Raw genomic sequence first — 22,454 nt, 5'->3', positions numbered from 1 at the left:
GGTTTTTATCTCCAGGACATTTTGTAAACAGAAGTTTACCATAATAAACCAGAAGACAATGAAGAAGTGAAACATCGAATTCGTGATGCCATTTTATCCATTCATATTGATTCTTGATGCTATCTTATCCATCACTACTGATTCGTGATGCTATCTCATCCATCACTACTGATTCGTGGTGCTATCTTATCCATCACTACTGATTCGTGGTGCTATCTCATCCATCACTACTGATTCGTGGTGCTATCTTATCCATCATTACTGATTCACTACTCATTACTGATTCGTGATGCTATCTTATCCATCACTCTGATTCGTGGTGCTATCTCATCCATCACTACTGATTCGTGGTGCTATGATTCGTGCTATCTTATCCATCACTACTGATTCGTGGTGCTATCTTATCCATCATTACTGATTCGTGATGCTATCTTATCCATCACTACTGATTCGTGGTGCTATCTCATCCATCACTACTGATTCGTAATGCTATCTTATCCATCACTACTGATTCGTGGTGCTATCTTATCCATCATTACTGATTCGTGATGCTATCTTATCCATCACTACTGATTCGTGGTGCTATCTCATCCATCACTACTGATTCGTAATGCTATGTTACCCATCCTTACTGTTGTGTTGGAAAATGCTTTCTCAGTATTTGAACACAGAATTAGATTAATTATAGCGAATGATGGAAGACTTGTAGTAGTCCATTAATTATTAAAACTCAAACTTACAAACCTACTACTTGTCTTTATATTAAATTTTTGTTGTTACATCAAATAACAATAAAGTTATTGAACTTTATATTTGGTATATTCATTTTTCGGAAACCATGTATCTGGCGCACAATGGACGTTCAAGAGAATAGCTTTTTCAAACACTTTAGATGAATAATAAAACAGTTTTCACTTTTCAAATTACAGTTTTAGTCAACAGAAATGTAAGTTATCAATTTAATAAAAAATAATAAGCTATATGCTCTAGTGAACGTTTTACCTAACCATCCATAAGTCAACCAGTTATATTAATCACAGGTACTCTGAATAATTTTGGTGTGTATACATATATATATACACCATGTGTGTATTTTGAAGTTCCTTTATTATTCTGCACCAGGAGACATTAATTAAAACAGGAAATACACCAGGGAATAAATTCTGTGTATGACGGAAGTTATCTATGAGTCCTTCAAGCTGTTTCAGTTTAGCATACATATGTTGTAGAACTAGAGCCACAGTTGTTTAATGCTATGGAAACAAGAATTTACGATCACTGGAATGAAAACTTTCGTGATATGTGAATTAAATTCGGAGTGTATCAAAGTGCATTTTCAGGTCCTCTAAGCTAGAAGTTCAATAATTACAAACATCCGACATTGATGGAGAAATATAGACTGACATCGACAGAATAAATTTAGATAAACAGAAGCGTGTTGTAGACAGACTGAATAAACATGAACCTGTGTAGAACTGTATTAGTTAAAAAGACAGGTAAGCGGAAAAGGTAGAGAGAGTGACATTTTTTGTTGTTTGTTATACCTGCATGTGGTGTGTCACTACAGGAGCGTAACCCTGAATTTTAGCGTTATAAACATTGGAGTAAATTGAAACTTAAAAAAACACACTGGATTAATATTAACATATGAAGACAAGCACCAAATCGTATTAAAACTAAACAGAAAGATAAATCACACTGCTGATAAACATACTGATGGGTAAATATGAAAGCAAGTAAATTGTCATGGCCACCGTTGTAATTAAATAGACAGACAGATAAATCAAAATGTGAGTAGATGAACAGAAGTGAACATTATGGATTGGTAGTTATTACCCAAACTTATAGACGAGTACAATGACAGAAAGAAAGAAACATGCGACAAATATCCATATGCCATTCGTGTATAGCAGTCCTCCAGTCTGTAAGCGCTAAATTCAGTTTAGAAAACGTTTTTTGCCCGCCACAAGACAAATTAGACCTGTGGTAACTCTTAACATTTCATTAAGTGTTAGAACACGAGTCTTATTTTGACGTTCAAATCCTCAAGACTACATGACTGATGCCAGGAGTGATTCCCATGATGAATGACCTTTAAACAAGGATGGAGGACATGCGTCCCACTGAGGATCGGGACACTGAGGTTCTCTTACAATGCTAACTTTGATAGGGACAAGTCGCGCAGCATCACCGAAACTTTCGGCGTTGCATACTAATAAACTCTGGTGCAATGCCCGAACCTTGGCGTTTTGCCATTTGACCTTCTCTCTCGTGTGTCTGTATGCAGGTTTACTTGAATTCTACCTTCTTCTTTTCTTTTTTTTTAAGGCCACCAGCTAATCTACCCTTCCCTGCATACACAGCACGACCAGCAAGGAACGTTCGTGTATTCAAAACACGTACGTCGAGAGTGCACGTGGTAAACGCTTTACAGCACGCTTTACGAGCTTAACGTAGCAGCTTGAGCAACTCTCTGACTTTCCGACCTTGTTTTTCTAAGCGAGCAACTTGGTGTTGTAGCGTATAAATCATGGAAGGTGCTAGTGGGCAGTATAGTGTTCCCGTGATCCAAATAAGAAAACCAGATTTGGATTCATGTAAAAATTCCGGCAAGTTTTTAAATGTCCCTCTCGTTGTTGGATCACGACGTCGTCGTCACTCGTGGATGTGTGGGTAAGTTCAACCACGTGATGTTCCTTCATTAGTGTAATTAACAAATCCTCGAATTCTGATTTTCGTTCTCATCTTGCGATAGTTGTAAGCCTAATTTCAGATCTATTATTGTTTTTTTTTTTTTAACATGACCAAAAGCAGGATATAATATTGCGAAATGTTGTACCACTTTATTTTAAACAAAATAAAATTGTTCAAATTAAGACACAGAAACTACGATGGAAATCGTCTTCGCTTCAAAAGCAAAAATCGAAAACGTACATGCTGCCACTTGCTTTAAGTACAAACATATGACAAACGTCAGGAATGTATTTAATCCACAATTAGTGACATCTAAACAAAAACGTGAAGTTTAAATCTGTTTCTAAGCCTCGTCGAGTCAAAAACAATGAAAACAAGAAGAAAAAATATTTATATTACGAACAGTATTTAACGACATTTCTTCCAGTACGTATAAATAAAATGGCTGTAACCGAGAAGAGTGACATTCCAACGTTTGAAACCTGATTGGTGTTTTTTTTCTCTGAAATTAAATCCATCTAACAATAGTAAGACTAGTGATAACTACATATAAAATTCACTGTCCATGCCGTTCAGAACCACAGACATCGCGAGTGGTTCCAAATAATGTTTTTTGCCAAATTTTAATTAACGTATCTCACAAAATAACGTTAATGGTTAATCACTTTGTGTTTCGTTTTTTCTTCCTTCCTAATTTTTTTCCATTTTTAACATGTTTGTTCTTCTTTTGATGAGTGAACTTTTGTTTTATCAACAGTAAAATAAAAACACAAATACTAATCTACCGACTAGTACAAAATAAAGCCAATTGAATATAAGTAAGTACTAATAGTCCATGTTTACAAAATTAAAATATAACAATGATACAATAATTGGACTGTTGCTGTAATAAACGAGACCTCTAGGCTTCAAGATGTGATTAAGTTTTCGATAAAACAAAGTACTGTGGTCAATCCTAAATGAACAAAATCGTGTATCCTTAATTGAAACATTGCTACATGTGGTTCCAGTACAAGACATCCAAGTGAAAATCTTAAAGAATTCAGATAACAAAACATTATGTAAATATTTACAATTTGAAATTTGTTGTGTATCCATAATTATTGAACGCTCAGAACTTTAAAAAAAAATATATATATATTTTGTTACGATCCATTCTTTTAGAATTTCTTGGGTTAACTTTTTCACGATTTTTATTCAGAATTTGTTTGTTATTTACGCACACTTTTTACTTGAATGGGATTGAACTAAGATTGTTTTGGTGTCAGTGCTTCGTGAAGAGCAGTTTATAAGTAACCCTATCTAAAACTCTGCGTCCTGTAAACTTAATTTGCGCGTGAAATGTAAGTTTTGAATTCGGATGTATTATAACTCTAATATTTTATTTTATTTTTCTGTCGCCATCTAGTGTAATTTCTCTACAGAAACACCACTAAAACCTCTGGGTAATTAATGTGTAACTGAAACTAAATTACGATTTGTTGTTGTTGTCTTAAATTAAGCACAAAGCTACACAATGGGTATTTGTACTCTGCCCGCCACGTTGGTTTTTAGCGTTTTAAGTCCGCAGACATACCGCTGTGCCACTGAGGAGAAATTATGATGTGTCATAATTGTCAGACTAAAAGAACAGTACTAAACATTTAATGTAATTTTAGCAAAAATACAATAAAAAAACAAGCAACTGTTTTAATAGTTACAAAGAATTAAACTAGTTGTCCTGCTTACCCAGGTGGTTAAGGCTCACAATCTGAGGATGTCGAAGGTTCGAATCCCCATCTCACCAAACATGCTCACCTTTTCTTTCTAATGTGGGGAAGTTATAATGTAGCGATCAATCACACTATTCGTTGGTAAAAGTTTGTTTGTTTGAATTTCGTGCAAAGCTACACGAAGACTATCAGCTCTAGCCATCCCTAATTTAGCAGTGTAAGACAATCACACTATTCGTTGGTAAAAGTTTGTTTGTTTGAATTTCGTGCAAAGCTACGCGAAGACTATCTGCTCTAGCCATCCCTAATTTAGCAGTGCAAGACTAGAGGGAAGGCAGCTAGTTTTCACTACCCACCGTCAACTCTTAGTCTACTCTTTTGGCTGAAAGAGCGAGCATGTTGGGTATGACCGGAATTCGAACCCCGACCTTCAGATTGTAAGATGAGTTCCCTAACCACCTGGCCATGTCAGGCGCATTTGTAAAAGAGTAGCCTCAAAGAGTTGGCATTAGGTGGTGATTGTGATTATTAGCTATCTTCTCTCTAGTCTTACACTGCTAAATTAGGGACGGCTAGAGCAGAGAGCCCTCTGCCTCGTGCGGCTTTGAGTGAAAATTCAAAACAAAGAAGTAAACAAAATTATGTTGAGTATAGAGTTTTGGGAAAAGTTAGATGTTTATAATCATGCTGAAACATTTTACAAATTCGAAAGCTTATACTTTAAAGGAAAACTTTAAATTCTGAATAAGGTAACAGATTAAGTATCGTTAGCATTTGTATGGCTTTTAGTATTCTAATAAACGAAGAATTACACTGTAAACGTCAATTTGTATTGGTGCCGACCTGAATCCCTTTTTGGGTTTTTGAATCGTTATGACATTGTTTCTGCTCCTTTTGAGGTCTTTACAAATCATCTGCTTGATATTTCAGCTGTGTTATATCTCTTGCTAGTTTTGACTTATTTTGTTTCGTGGCATCAATCAGACAATTAAATCTCAGACTTCTTAATAAATTAATCAATTTTCTTGACCTCTTTCTTTAATTAGAGGTCACGCACAAGCTAAAGAATGTTGTCCTACTCTTTCTACCTCCACCCCCACCCAGTGGCACAGCGGCCTCTCTGCGGACTTACAGATAATCCATTATGTCGTTTCGTGCTTAATTTTAGAAACAAACAAATATATTCTTCTCTTTTTCGTTTATAAATATTGATAATTTATGTATTAATTACTAAATTAATAAATGTTAATCGACGTCTTTTAATTATTTATTCTATGTATAAAAACAGAAAGTTCGCCAGAGGACTTATAATTTTAGTAAAATTTAGAACAGCTTTTAACATCTTCTGTTGGAAACCCTCGCATAATTTCCCAGAAAGAAGGCCAAAGGTCGCCTGGAGGGGTGACCTGTTTTAACCATTGTACCGCTATATACTAGTGATAATACCATCTTAAATACGTACAGCCGCAAGGCATTGTTCTTTTCGTTTTGTTTCTTGTTCAGTACAAAGCTATACAATGGGCTATATCTGTATTCCGCCTTCCATCAGTATCGAAACCCGGTTTCAAATGTTGCAAGTCCGTAAACATATTGCTGTGCCACTAGGGAAGGTTGTTCCTTTCGATAACCAATCAAAATGTATTGATTGACACTTTGGACATACATATAAATATGAAAAAACAACAAACCGGTGACGTTAGACGAGCATGAAATTTGTTATTCTTGCACAAATTCATGCATTTGGCAAGTTGTATTATATAGACGGGAAGGGTTCAAATCCCCAATTTTTTATTTATTAAACCCAGTGAGGAACAACAGCAAAATAAATGTTTAGAATTACAGCTTTAAATTGATTGCTGTTGCAGATGAACCTCACGTTTCGATTGTTTCTGTGATTCATCAGGACTTTCCATTCAGAAATGGAACACTGATGAATTATTAAATCCCTCCCTCAGTGACACAGCGGTATGTCTGCGGACTTACAATGCCAGAAAAGGGGTTCCTATATAGCTAAATGTGGTGCAAGAGGTGGTAATTTACAGTTCCCTATAGCAAAATGCGGTGTTGGTGGTGCTCATCGAACAGCTCAATGTAGCTAAATGTGGTACCAAAGATGCTACCTTACAGTTCCCTATAGCAAAATGTAGTGTTGGTGGTGCTCATCCAACAGCTCTATATACCTAAATGTGGTACCAGAGGTATTACCTAATAGTTCCCTATAGCAAAATATGATGTTGGTGGTGCTCATCGAACAGCTCCATATAGCTAAATGTGGTACCAATGTGGTACCAGAGGTGGAACCTTATAGTTCCCTATAGCAAAATGTAATGTTGGTGGTGCTCATCGAACAGCTCCATATAGCTAAATGTGGTACCAGAAATGGTACCTTACAGTTCACTATAACAAAATGTAATGATGGTGGTGCTCATCGAACAGCTCCATATAACTAAATGTGGTACCAGAGATGGTACTTTACAGTTCCCCATAGCAAAATGTGGTGTTGGTGGTGCTCATCGAACAGCTCCATATAGCTAAATGTGGTACCAGAAGGGAGTCACTCACGACTCTATGTATTATAAAAAGTGGCCGCAGGATTGGGTAATAACATCAGAGAAGGTAATGTAACTGTACTCGGACCCATCAAACTGAAGATAGTGTAACTGGTTGTTTTCGGACCCATCAAACTGAAGGTAGTGTAACTGGTTGTATTCGGACCCATCAAACTGAAGGTAGTGTAAATGGTTGTACTCGGACCCATCAAACTGAAGTTAGTGTAAATGATTTTACTCGGACCCATCAAACTGAAGGTCGTGTAAATGGTTGTACTCGGACCCATCAAACTGAAGGTAGTGTAAATGGTTGTACTCGGACCCATCAAACTGAAGGTAGTGTAAATGGTTGTACTCGGACCCATCAAACTGAAGGTAGTGTAAATGGTTGTACTCGGACCCATCAAACTGAAGGTAGTGTAAATGGTTGTACTCGGACCCATCAAACTGAAGGTAGTGTAAATGGTTGTACTCGGACCCATCCAACTGAACGTTTAGGAAACTGATACACAAGTTACTAAAGGATTCATGATAAAGATTTGGGATAAACCGAACTAATAAATAGGGGGGGGGGTTGGCAAATGGATGTAGACTTCTTGAAAAAACGAAACTTAATTGTTTCTCCAAATATCTTATGAAATATTTTTGTCAGTTGTTTCAAACATTAAGCTACAATCTCTTTTCTTTATTTAATTGAATTTTGAAGGTAATAGTGGATCATACTTCAATACAGAAATGTGAAATTAACTTAGAATTTTTATTATTTCACGTCGTTGCGCAGTCAAGTAAGTTTGTTATGATCGTTCGTAGTTCTAGTTTCAAACGTATTATCAACTGGTACAATTTGTACCGTATTTTTCAAACAACTCTTCAATTATGGTAGCGTCATTCATCACTTGGATATTCATTACAATTAATATCAAGAACATTTAGTAATTGCGTATCATCCACCAACAGATGTCTCTGTATGCATTTTAGAAGAGCGAAAGTTAAAGTTTTATTATGTGTTCGAGCTTGTTGGGGTTGCAGTAAATAAAGCACATGCATTTTATAAAAGGCTTATATCACACTACATAATACTGTGGCTTTCTCAAAAATAAGGAATCGCTTAAACATCAAATTGAAAGGATTTCAGTACGGTTTTTTTAATTACTAATATTAAAATTGTGATTCTATGTCGCCAGTCGTTATTTTGGCTAATAGCCATAGCCAAATTAAGGTGTTGACGAAATAACGTTTGCCACAAACAACTTCTAGGTGGCAGTTAGTGTACACTGTCGTGTGATTGTATATGACAAAAACATTGAATAAATTTTTATGAATATTTAATTACAGTCGACTTTACTATTAGGAATAAACATACCTGTTATCTATTTCTCCACTCTCGCCTGTCAGCTCGAGGGATCACGTTTGCAAAATCTGGTCACCAGGTCGAGTTTGGCACAGCACTGGCAAACCCATTGTGGGTTTCGCATTTAACAACAAACAAACTGATATTCGTCCCGAGGTCACACTTTTCCCGTATAATTCATTTACCATTTATTAAGGTCTGATTACGATTATCAATTATCATACGCATGCTTCATGGTCTACCGGGGCCGTTGAAGAATAGAAAGAAACAATAGAAAAAACACTATGTTTTTGTGTGGAGACGTAATGAATCTAATATTTTTAGGTTAAAAGTTTCACATGAAGAAAAATACTAAATGCTATTGAATCTTTCTTGTTGGTATTTAAGTACGAAGTTACACATTGGACTGCCCGTGTTCTACAAACTAGGGGTATCGAAACTCAGTTTCTAGCGTTGTAAGTCCACAGACATGCCGCTGTGCCATCGGACTGGAGATTACTGTTTAGTATAAAAATTATTACACCTAATAAAATGATATGAAACATAAATATTCGTCCATTTTCTTAGTGAATAATATTTGTTTACACACAATTTATAATCTGTTTGTTTCGGACTTCACACAAAGCTATTCGAGGGTTATCTACGTTAGCCGTCCCTAATTGTACAGTGGTAGAAAGGCAGCTCGTCAATATTACCCACTGTCAACTCGTTTACCAACAAACACTGGAATTTAACGTAACATTATAATACCAAAAAGGCTCAAAATACAAAGATGTTGTGTAACGGGGATCCGAACCCGAAACTTGTAGATTATGAGTCAAGTCCTCTAACCACCAAGCCTTTCCAGGCCTCAGGTAAAAGAAGGTTGTCAGAAAAGGTCGAAACCATAATTTTGTTACTGGTTTGTGTGTGTTCTCATAGCAAATCCACATTGGGCTATCTGCTGTGATCACGGGGGGAATCGAACTCCTGATTTTAGATTTGTAAATCCGAAGACTGAACGCTGTGCCAAGGGGGACACTTTTATTACTAGTCATGGGACAGAAGTTATTATTTGCGACCAATCGATGTAAATATAAAACCATAATAGATATATAGAAGCAACTAGTTTTTGTATCCGCAAAGTTGCGTGACACGCTACCTGTATTCTGCCTAATTATAGGGTAATTGAACCTCAAACTTTCGTGTTGTACTACACATATGCGAACTGACTTTTCTCCCTAAGATACACACCCTGTGAATTTGAGATAATCGACAGTTCTCATATCACGAACTTCTCTTATCTATAATTATTTTTGAATGCCTTCCTCTAAATGGCAAGCCTAAGCGTTCATAATGCTCTAGATCGGGTTCCTATACCAGCCACAAGAACAGCGCAGATAGCCAGTTTTGTAGCTTTCTGCTTAAAAATAAAGAAACGTTTCACCGAATAGTTTTCTTCGCTGAAAATTTATATCTTGTGGATGAAAAAATTATTTCGACTGCAAGATATATGTAGAAGAACAACATATTTCAAATATGGCATAATAATGTTGTTCCTTATGTATTTTCACAGCTTCTGAACACACGTAACGTCTCAAACAACCCTAATATTAAAAAAAAGTCTAAAAACGTTCTCTATCTTCTGATTTAAAAAAATACACATTTGACTTTAATGTAGATTACCTTCATTCTTTATGCAAAAGACCTGTCCTCTCCCACTCTCTGTAGTGCTCGCTAAGCCTTTAAAGGAAAAAAACAAAACAAAACATCTTGGTATCTAGAAATCAGTCGATAATATCATAATACAACGAAATAGTTGACATGCATACTCATTGGATAGTAGCCAAATGCCTAAATATGACATGCGTACTCATTGGATAGTAGCCAAATGCCTAAATATGACATGCGTACTCATTGGACACTAGCCAAATGCCTAAATATGACATGCGTACTCATTGGATACTAGCCAAATGCCTAAATATGACATGCGTACTCATTGGATACTAGCCAAATGCCTAAATATGACATTTTTCTTCTCTCTCTTAGTGAGGGAAAAACTGTTTTTTGTTTTGTATGACACCATCTTACTAACAACTGATAGTAAGATTTGTAAGGGTTAACAGATTCACTAATCTGACAACAAAGATTTGTTTGTTTTGAATTTCACGCAAAGCTACTCGAGGGCTATCTGCGCTAGCGGTCCTTAATTTAGCAGTGTAAGACTAGAGGGAAGGCAGCTAGTCATTACCACCCACCGTCAACTCTTGGGCTACTCTTTTACCAACGAATAGTGGGATTGACCGTAACATTATAACGCCCCCACGGCTGAAAGGGCGAGCATGTTTGGCGCAACGGGGATTCGAACCCGCGACCTTCGAATTACGAGTCGCACGCCTTAACCCAACTGGTCATGCCGGACCGTTAACAGAGAAGAAAAACAAGATTTATATCGTAAGGTTTAACAGGTTTAATACTCTTATAATAAAACTAATAAACACGTTTCATATCGTAGGATTAACAGATTTACTAAATTGCAAATAAAATTACGGTGGTGCTTAAAGAATTAAGTAGTTATTGTAAAAAAAACAACAACAGGCTTTTCACGTGACTTGAAACGTTCGTTTCTGAACGTTAGAAAAGTAAAAAACAATTATTTTTTATTATCATTTCAGGTTAAAACTTTTAATTCTTGGTAATGGTTTCAAAGTTTCTCAGAAATTCTGGTTGCCCTTTTTCTAGTCAGCAGTAGTCAAACAGGGTTGACTGTGCATGAACCACAGTCTCTGACTTCGCTGTTTGAAACACGCATCGTACCGGACGGGTATCATTTACACGAGTTTTTCTTTAAAATATCCCATTTATTTAAAAAGAAAAAAAAAGAAAACTTAGGCCTCCAAAATATCTCTCTAACTAGTATCCTCAACAAAATCATAATATATATATTTTTTTTTGAAATGTTAATACAATTCTATAGCGAGATTTTCTCTCCGAAAAGTTCAGTTTGGTCATTCTTTGTTTCACGTGGCACCATTTTAGGACCTCCTCGTCTTCTGCTGTTTTTATATTGAACTCATATGTGTTAATGAAGGAAAAAAAAACATTTGAAAATATGTTTATAGTACAACATTTTAAGCCTATCCCAGTTTGGTCTTCTAAATGTTTATTTCTTAAAGACACGTTGATCTATCTCTTATGTCCTCCGTTGGAAATTGAATGTTGGGTTTGAGCATTGTATAGCCTTAATCTTACTGTTGACGTGCCGGGGGCGTAATTTGTGACAACATGGAAGATTAAGCTCAGATCACGTGATAAAATGTATTTTTAATAAACTATATTCCAAAACATACACGTATGAATCACTAGTATCACGAACTGTCGTTTGATTTTAGGTTTAGTTTCACAATACCAGTAGGATTACAGCAATAGCAGTAATAACCAGTATCCAAGTGTACTTTTGTGCTATTTGCAATTCGAAACTAAACATTCCTTTCACCAGGTTTCATAAAATTTGCCTTGCCTCGTTTTCTAGTTTGTATTCAGCGAGGTTTGTAACCTGCCCTTTTCACTTTAAATATCTCTTCTTGAGTGAATCAATTGAAAGGCAAGGCACGTATTATCTCTTACAATACAACTTATTTTCTTGTTGATATTAAACGGACAGAAACACTCGACGGTGAACACCTACCCCTCCCGCGTTCTGTAACTGGCATCAAGGGGCGTGTCCAACATATTCAGGTGGTTGTGCTAAAGACAACCTGATAAAACCGAATACCTTGCCTCGTACGACCTGACAAACATCAGCAGAATGTGAGAGAGCAGTTTTGTCAAAATAATACACAATTATTATTATTTTTTAACTAACAAGAGCGGGTTTCTAGATGTTTTAAACAATTATGTAAACTCCAGACTTTACAACGTTTTAAAGGAAATCCTTTTAATCTTCTTTTTATAGTTAAGAAAAACTTTAACCCTTTAAATGTGTATTTTAATCAAATAAAATGAAAATTATTTCACTTTGATGACCAGACTGTGATACAAAATAATAAACTTACCGTATGATCAACGATGTTTGTTTGTTTGTTTTGAATTTCGCGCAAAGCTACACGAGGTCTATCTAAGCTAGCCGTCACTAATTTGGCAGTGTAAGACTAGGTGTAGGCAGCTGGACATCACCACCCATTGCTAGCTCTTAAGCTGCTCTTTTACCAACTAGGAGTGTGATTAACTATTACATTATAACGCCCCCAACGGATTAAAGGACGAGCTTGTTTGGTGTGACGTGGATTCGAACTCGCGACCCATCACCTAGGGCAATGTAGTGTAGAAAGCAGAATAGAGTTCAATGTTTTTGAAATGATTTTTTTTCAATTACGAATTGAAGAAAAGTTGTAACTGTTTATTAAAAAAAATGACTCATTACATTAACCTTGTTAAATGTAAATGATATAAATATTAGACCTTCACCATTCTTAAATTATAACAGGTAATTTAACGATGTATAAAATACACAATAAAAATAAATATGTTTAATCTTCCATCACACAGCATTAGGCCCCCTCTGGGCCAGTGGTGAGTTTACGGATTTAAAATGCTATAATACACGCATTATGAAAATAACGAGGGAAAAAAAAACTTTTTTTGTGGAATAAATGGATAATTAACCTAGAAGTTAAATTGTTCAATTGAGAAAATACCAAAAGTAATTCCATAGAAGTAAGAAGTTACAACTACAGAACCAAAGCATTTATAAATATAATGAATAGCAGAGATAGATTTGTTACCCGTACATTATAACATGGCCTGTAGAGGGCTAAACTGACTTACTGTCATTTTACTTTTAATTAGGAAACAGTGAAGGCTTAGCTTAACCTTTTGACTTTGCCTATATTCTCTGTAATTTTTGAACAAATATTTAGACCAGTGATACTGTTACGATTAAATTGTCCTTTTATTTAAAGCTTAACTTATTTCATTACGAAGATGGATTTAAAATAAAAATACATAAGATGACAGTATATTTGAGAATACAGAAAACAGAACACTTCTTTATAGAAATCGCGAAGTTCTAAGAAGATGAAACTGAAATTATTTGTATAGCGCAGATAGCCCTCGAGTAGCTTCGCGCGAAATAAAAAAACAACAAAAATTATTTGTATATGTGTTGTCCAATGGCAAATCCCGTCTTGTTTCTGAGCTATATCAGACTAATCACATCAGCTACAGCGAAGAAATGTCTTAGGTTAGGCATATCGGAATAGGTAATTTTCCTGTAACTTATAAGAAGGTGTGTAAATTATAAATCGGAAAAGAAAGACCCCAGTGGAGCAACGGTATGTCTGCGGGCACACGCCGCTCGAAACCGGGCAGACTACAGATAGCCCATTGTTTAACTTTGTTATTAATTCAGTCAGTTCATTATAAAAAGAAAATTAATTTAAAATATTTTAGACACATTAGTAGACTGATGGTGAAATGACTAGTTTAAGATCTTAGGTGTCACGTTTTGAATTCCGTTACCGAAAAATCCCGTTGTTCACTCGGAGACTATGGTTGTGTTATAAGAGTAACGGTCAAAACTATTTATATAATGTAGCCCTAGAGCTGGTAGTGGGTGCTGCCTCTCTTCTAGACTATAAACCTATGTAATTTTTATTCACTTTCAACTATTTATAAATCAGTTCCATTTTTGTTTGATTGAATACTGTTTTGTTTGTTATTGTCAGTTTATTCATGTTTTGTAATATATATATATTATTTTTGTAGACGGTACCTGTTCTACTTATAAAATGTACAGATCAAATGTTGGCTTAACTTTTCTCTGATCTAATTTTATCAAAACGTATGTTTCACGCCCTATTCTGAAGATCAAATATGGAAGAAATAAATAAATAAAAAACCTATAACCTAAACGCTTTAGTAACAATAATTTTTTGCCTATCCGGCATTTTCTTGGTCAGATAATAACAATTATACTGCAAGTGTGGTTTAAAATATTTATTACTTATTTTAAAATATGACGTGCTTATTAAAATAATTTATAAATAATTTCATCACGTAACCTCAACCACCCTAATGGAAAAAATAATAAACGTCCTGTTATTGATAGGTTTACTTTTTAAAGACAAAACTGACTATTGTATCACATTTCACAGTCAATAATACTAGAACAAGAAAGTAGGCTACATCAGTACATAAATTTATGGTAAAGTTGTGAACGCAGGCGAGAAACTTAAAAACTAGCACCTGATGAACCGGTTTCATTATTTCAATACATCTATGCACTTAAATGTTTTATCAAAGCTAATTAACACTTTATTTTTGCTTATCGTGAACTGCACGTGTAGATAATGATTATCACGATTTGTATATATATTAATCAAATCAGGTTTTAGCATGGGCACGAAGAGCGCTGTGTTTTAACTTAGGAATATATCAGTTCTAATCAAAATTTGAAATTTTGTGTACGTACGGTGTGTGCCATCTTGAATGTCACTTCCACGTTTCGTCGGCAACAGCGAACAGTTCGTGAATAAGTTAGGAATTATGTTGCTTGTGAAATGCTACTATTCACTGTGAAAAAAAAAAAAAAGGAAACTTTTAATAACCAATGTATATTTATTTACCAAACTTCAAAATATTTTGCTAAAATTATACGGATCAATTGTTTCGATGTCTCTACGAAAGTGAGATTAGTTCGGTAACTCCCTTAGGCCTACACCTTCACTTTGTTTGATTCAGAGGAAGTACTGAAGTGTAGATACGCAAAATAATTAAAAAATATATATAATAATCTTAAATGCAGTATTCACTGCCTTCACAAAAACTTGGTAACTACCAATAATATATAGCATTTACGGTTAAGACTATAGACATTCGTAAATTATGTTAGGCCTACTGATTACAACACATCGGCATTTTTCGTCTGCTAACGTCGATTAACATGCATTCAGCGCATCCTTCTATTTGATATCTACATGGTATAACTCGTTTTCTCCATCAGATACGTCACTTTGGAAGATAGCCACGAAATAAGAGAAATATGAACACGGTAAATCCTTTTTTTTTCTTTTATGACTACAAAGATAGGACACAAAATGTATTATCTTTGTATTTGAGTATCATTTATGTATATTTTGATAGACTATTTTACTTAATTATTTCATATGGCCATTAGATCGTACCTGTTATATTTTTATGGAGATTATATAATCGATGAGTTAGGATTTAGGCATTAACGAATGTTTGTTTTGTTTGCTTTCACGCAAAGAGCCACACGATGACTATCACTGCCAGTTATCCCAAAATTTGAAGTGATACACAAGGGGGAAGGAAGACAGTAAATATAAATATAACCTATCGCTTTATCTTGTAATATCGAAGAGTGGGGTTCGACCGTTACCGTGGGGTTCCAAAGGGCGTAACGTGGTTTTGTTTTTTTAGCACGCAAACCACGGAACCACTGAACTTTGCTTGGCTCTTTATTTTAACTATTTTTCTCGAGAAAGTAAAAAAAAACACGCAATGAAATGAAGTGCATCCCCCCTTTTTAAATACACTTTTAACTTTCATCACCCATACTTGACTGGTTCGAATATCGTACTTTTTTGTATGATAATTAGAAACTGTCCTACGGTGTAAATTGGCTGTTTTGTTTTAGGGATTTTGCTTAAGAAGGGGCATAAGAAACACCATGAAACATTTCAACTTGTTTACAAACATTTAACTTTGAATCTAAAGACACAAGTAATTAATTTGTTAAATGAGTCAGTTATTACCTTCCACAAAACATGGTATGCAATTAGCTTCTAATGAAGACATTATAGATTTCTTACAAAATAAAGATGAAAATGAACTAATATTGTCTTTTACAGAGTTTTGATTCTTTAACTGGTACCCTCAACTTGTGTTAATAAATATTACATAAAGTTTATGCATTATTACGGCCCGGCATGGCCAAGCGTGTTAAGGCGTGCGACTCGTAATGTGCAGGTCGCGTGTTCAAATCCCAGTCACACCAAACATGCTCGCCCTTTCAGTTGTGAGGGCGTTATAATGTGACGGTCAATCTCACTATTCGTTGGTAAAAGAGTAGCCCAAGAGTTGGCTGTGGGTGGTGATGACTAGTTACCTTCCCTCTAGTCTTACACTGCTAAATTAGGGACGGCTAGCACAGATAGCTCTCGAGTAGCTTTGTGCGAAATTCAACAAACAACAACAAATGTATTATTACAAAAATTCTGAGTTTCCTTTTGTATTATTAAATTTTTTATTTTATTTTTACATACATAACTCCATATTACATTTAGGCCTAGTAACAAATGGTCCGAAAATGAAGAATATACTAGTAAATACATATATTTATCAAGTCTGGAATGAAAAATTATCATCCTAAACACGTTTTTTAAGGAATTTACCCATTTGAACTTACTTATATATAGTCGAATTTTCAACTGCACAAATACTTTCACATGTACATTAGTGATCAACTGCTTACATATAAAAATTCTGAATACGACTTTTTATAGGCCTAAAATATTTTTTGAATGATAACTGCCATACGAGCGCACTCTTTTAGATCACTGTAGTAGAAAAATAATTTCATAAATGAATGAAATAAATTCTAGTTTTAACTAATTATAGGAGTAAGTTTAACATCAAAAGTTTTATTTACGTTTTGGTGTGCACAGTCCAGACCAAATTCAAGCAAATCGAAAGAAATGTCACGTGGTAATTTGTTTAATACAAGCATTTATTTCTGTAGCGTGCTAAAACAGGTTTCTCTAATTATACCTCTTTACCGCTAGAAGGAGCAAGACACCATAATATTTCCAAATTGATATTTTATGAACGTTAATTAAGGCTTGTTCTTAGTTAATTTCATGTTTTAATTTGCAATTATTATAATTCTGGTAGAACTTACTTACTACTAGGAAGGGCTGTATGTTAAAAGTAGGATTGTTTATTCAACCTCTAATATCTAAACAGAAAAGGCTCGTTCTTGATATGTTTGATTTTATCTCTGTTGTTTAAAGTTTGCATTATACAATAAACACGTATATGATTGCCAATAAGAAGCTGAATAAATTTAAAAGTGTAATTTACGTTGTTGAAGCTTGAATTTATTCAACTCGTCAGGAGGTTTTGTGAATTATTTCGTGGCAATAGTTTCCCAAAGCCCATTTTTATTCCACTGTTCTCTCGCAGGTTATATCGAAATATAAATCATCATTCATGTGTAGGATATAACTTATATATAAAGGTACTGCATTACATTAGTATTATGAGAAATTTGAAAATGGAATTTTGTTTTCAAATTTCAACAAAGCAACAATGAAATAAATTTTACCCGATCATTTTTACTAATAGTATCATTATGTGACCCCTGTAGAGCAATTCCTGAGATTAATTTAGTAATTATTCCAAGTAGTCCGGTTCTAATAACTTGTTTTACTTGGAAACTTCTATTTCTTTGCAAGCAACTTTTTTCTATCCACAACTTGCTGCGGATGATAAATGATAATTTTACACGCGAAATCCTCTCTCTAGATGTTTGGGTATATATATTTGTATACCCAGGAGGGTCAGGTACACTAGATCTCTTCCTTCTTCCATTACTTAGTTGGAATGGCCTGATTAATACGTTTCGAGTAAATTCTGAATGGTTGAAGTAATATCATAACTTTAAATATGGTCCTTTTCAGGACATTGTCCATTTATATTGTTCTTTCATTTTTTTAAATTTATTTTTTAATAAGTCTAGAACGTAGGTGGCCTATTTTATTTTTGCACTATTTTATTGTTATTATTATTTTAAATTTGATTTTATCTTAAAGATCTGATGTACAAATCATCATATATGCAATATCTGTCTAGTTCGCATAACAACTCATTTTTTCACCAATTTTTATCAAAATATTTTATTTTACTATGTAGAAATCTATCTAGTATTGTTTGTGTATTTGAGTAATTATGTATGAACTTTGAGGAAGTTGTTTTAGGTACTCTGTGTCCTGATGTAATTAGTGCATTCTGTAATGTTTGGAGTGTGGTTTGTATTTGTTTTTCACTTACATTGATCCATGCAGGAGCTGCATAGTCTATTACTGGTCTATTGTATGTCTTGTACATTTTAATGATGCTTTCTGGTGTTGTTCCGTAGTTTTTACCAGTTATACTCCTAGCATAGTTTATTCTTCGCCAAATTTTAGTTTTTATGTTATTTACATGTTTTATCCAGGTAAGTTTAGAATCATATGTTAACCCTAAAAATCGTGCAGATGAAGCAGTTTCGAGAAGCTCTCCGTTTATACAGATCTGGGGTTGTACTTTTTGATGTTTCGTTGATTTTGGAAATATTACTAATTGTGTCTTCGCTGCGCAAAATTCTCTGAGCATAAGCTTGTTTATTTAGAATTTCGCACAAAGCTATTCGAGGACTATCTGTACTAGCGGTACCAAATTTAGTGTAAGACTAGAAGGAAGGCAGCTGGCCATCACCACCCACCGCCAACTCTTGGGCTACTCTTTTACCAACGAATAGTGGGATTGACTGTCACATTATAGCGCTCCCACGGCTGAAAGGGCGAACATGTTTGGTGTGAAGGGAATTCGAACCCGAGACCCTCAGATTACGAGTCGAACACTTTAACCCACCTGGCCATGCCGGGCTCCTAAACACAAGCATTTCTTGTCTTCATTATATATATATATGCTCACATATGAGGGTGAGTCTAGCTAATAATACAGGCTACGCCTGATAGACGATGTATTCATATAGTTGTGTTGGTTTACATTTTCACTTTCCGCATTTTATAGAATATCTCTGCTACTAGTACCATCTGCCGTCCATTGAATAAACTAATATATTATGACATAGGCGCATTCTTAAACTCTCTTATTAAAAGATGTAATCAAACGTTTTGTAGTAACATTACTTTTATATATAAGTCAATAGCTAGAAACAGTAAGATGTAGTTTGTTCTTCTTAAGAATTTACAAGTCGTCTATGGTAGTGCGTTTATCTTTTGGTATTTGTAAAATACAATAAATGTCTGTATTTGTAAGCAAAAATATATGTGGAAGTACACTCTGCTAATAAGTTGAAAGACAACAAGTTATAAATACAGTTAAGTGATTTATTGTTTGGGGAAAACATTGTATATGTTTATAACCCGTTGTTTGACAACTTATCACTGTAGGTAAAATAATAAAAAATTTAATTCTTGTTGTTACTATTGTTCAATAATATTTAGGGAAATTTAACACAAAATATGTGTAAAATATTAATAAAACACGCTCATCGTAAACTAATTATAGAATAACTCTTACCAAACGTTCATGGGCTGATTGTAAATTTTTATTAAATATTTATCTTATAAGTTAAATTTACATCATATCACATACATAACTTAACCAGATAACTAAACAAGTCCCCCCATCCGCTAGTACAGCAGTAAGTATATGGATTTACAATGAGATTTGTTCCCTTCGGTGGGATCAGTAGTAAGCCCGATGTAGTTTTGCTATAAGAAAACACACACCAACTAAACAAATTTCTGATCAGTATAAAATCATTATTTCTAAAATCACGAGATGGCGCTGTAGCGTCACTTGCTCTGTGGTTACAGAGATATGACGAATAAGGTATAAGTCTTGTCGCCGTCGCAGACGTCGGTCCAACTCGTCCCAAAGATGTCGATGGGGTTTAAATCTGGTGATCTGGAGGGCCAGGGAAGAACGTTGATGTTGTGGTGTCTCAAGAAGATAGTGGTGAGTCGGGTGTGTGAGGACAGGCGTTGTCATGTTGAAAAACGTCGTTGACGTTCACCATGATGGGTTGCACATGGGGCGTAAGAATCTCGTCGACGTATCGTTAAGCCGTAAGATTCCGTCGAATGTACAAAATATCTGTTCTGGCATTGTAGGCGATGGCAGCCCACATCATGAAGAGTATAGATATTACATTAAAAATAAGATTTCTATGAGCTTTCCAACTTATTTAGGTTTAAAATACTCATGCAGCTTGTTTGAAATTATACGCTAAACACGTTGTGAACATGCAATCAGACGTTTCTGCATATCTGCTACGTTTGCCTTCTTTACAATTTAAATTTATTTTATCTTGCACTAACTTAGCTTCGGTTCGTTTCATACACCGTTATAGGCCACTTTTAGTAACTATTTTTTTTCTTTTTTGTGCGTTTCTTTATTCCATCTTGTAAAACCGTGCCATACACTGAATGCCCATTACTGTTTTATGTTTCATCTTGTAAAACCGTGTCATACACTGAATGCCCATTGCTGTTTTATGTTTCATCTTGTAAAACCGTGTCATACACTGAATGCCCATTGCTGTTTTATGTTTCCTTGTATGTCATACATGTTGCTGTTTTATGTTTCATCTTGTAAAACCGTGTCATACATTGAATGCCCATTGCTGTTTTATGTTTCATCTTGTAAAACCGTGTCATACACGAATGCCCATTGTCATGTTTCATCTTGTAAAACTGTATCATAATGCCCATGAATGCCCACTGCTGTTTTATGTTTCATCTTGTAAAACCGTGTCATACACTGAATGCCCATTACTGTTTTATGTTTCATCTTGTAAAACCGTGTCATACACTGAATGCCCATTGCTGTTTTATGTTTCATCTTGTAAAACCGTGTCATACACTGAATGCCCATTGCTGTTTTATGTTTCATCAAAACTTGTCAAAAATGCCCATTACTGTTTTATGTTTCATCTTGTAAAACCGTGACACTGATGCCCATTGCTGTTTTATGTTTCATCTTGTAAAACCGTGTCATACATTCAATGCTGTTTTATGTTTCATCTTGTAAAACCGTGTCATACACTGAATGCCCATTACTGTTTTATGTTTCATCTTGTAAAACCGTATCATACACTGAATGCCCATTGCTGTTTTATGTTTCATCTTGTAAAACCGTATCATACACTGAATGCCCATTACTGTTTTATGTTTCATCTTGTAAAACCGTATCATACACTGAATGCCCATTACTGTTTTATATTCCATCTTGTAAAACCGTGTCATACACTGAATGCCCATTGCTGTTTTATATTCCATCTTGTAAAACCGTGTCATACATTGAATGCCCATTACTGTTTTATGTTTCATCTTGTAAAACCGTATCATACACTGAATGCCCATTGCTGTTTTATGTATCATCTTGTAAAACCGTATCACACACTGAATGCCCATTGCTGTTTTATGTTTCATCTTGTAAAACCGTGTCATACATTGAATGCCCATTACTGTTTTATGTTTCATCTTGTAAAACCGTGTCATACACTGAATGCCCATTGCTGTTTTATATTCCATCTTGTAAAACCGTGTCATACACTGAATGCCCATTGCTGTTTTATATTCCATCTTGTAAAACCGTGTCATACATTGAATGCCCATTACTGTTTTATGTTTCATCTTGTAAAACCGTATCATACACTGAATACCCATTGCTGTTTTATGTTTCATCTTGTATCATCTTGTAAAACCCATTGCTGTTTTATGTTTCATCTTGTAACCGTGTCATACACTGAATGCCCATTGCTGTTTTATGTTTCATCTTGTAAAACCGTGTCATACACTGAATGCCCATTGCTGTTTTATGTTTCATCTTGTAAAACCGTGTCATACATTGAATGCCCATTACTGTTTTATGTTTCATCTTGTAAAACCGTATCACACACTGAATGCCCATTGCTGTTTTATGTATCATCTTGTAAAACCGTGTCATACACTGAATGCCCATTGCTGTTTTATGTATCATCTTGTAAAACCGTGTCATACACTGAATGCCCATTGCTGTTTTATGTATCATCTTGTAAAACCGTGTCATACACTGAATGCCCATTGCTGTTTTATGTTTCATCTTGTAAAACCGTGTCATACACTGAATGCCCATTGCTGTTTTATGTATCATCTTGTAAAACCGTGTCATACACTGAATGCCCATTGCTGTTTTATGTTTCATCTTGTAAAACCGTGTCATACATTGAATGCCCATTACTGTTTTATGTTTCATCTTGTAAAACCGTATCATACACTGAATGCCCATTGCTGTTTTATGTTTCATCTTGTAAAACCGTGTCATACACTGAATGCCCATTACTGTTTTATATTCCATCTTGTAAAACCGTGT

The 22,454-nt window shown here is 34.9% G+C and overlaps 1 protein-coding gene across 2 annotated transcripts in view; it reads left to right on the top strand.

Annotated features, from left to right (window-relative positions):
• LOC143257201 (3',5'-cyclic-AMP phosphodiesterase, isoforms N/G-like) overlaps positions 1–22,454 on the top strand; it is a 425,601-nt gene that overhangs the window by 85,373 nt on the left and 317,774 nt on the right. Inside the window, exon 1 of one of the 2 annotated variants that reach the window (XM_076515576.1) lies at positions 2,511–2,673. The exons of the other annotated variant lie outside the window; for it this stretch is intronic. Coding sequence (XP_076371691.1) covers positions 2,531–2,673 — 143 coding nt within the window. The 5' untranslated portion in view covers positions 2,511–2,530. Of the gene's footprint in view, positions 1–2,510; positions 2,674–22,454 lie in introns of those variants that run through there. 2 annotated transcript variants of the gene reach the window in all.

The sequence above is a fragment of the Tachypleus tridentatus genome, chromosome 7 (assembly GCF_004210375.1).
Source record: "Tachypleus tridentatus isolate NWPU-2018 chromosome 7, ASM421037v1, whole genome shotgun sequence".
In the NCBI taxonomy this organism is placed as follows: domain Eukaryota; kingdom Metazoa; phylum Arthropoda; class Merostomata; order Xiphosura; family Limulidae; genus Tachypleus; species Tachypleus tridentatus.
This window is presented reverse-complemented; position numbering and strand designations above follow the sequence as displayed.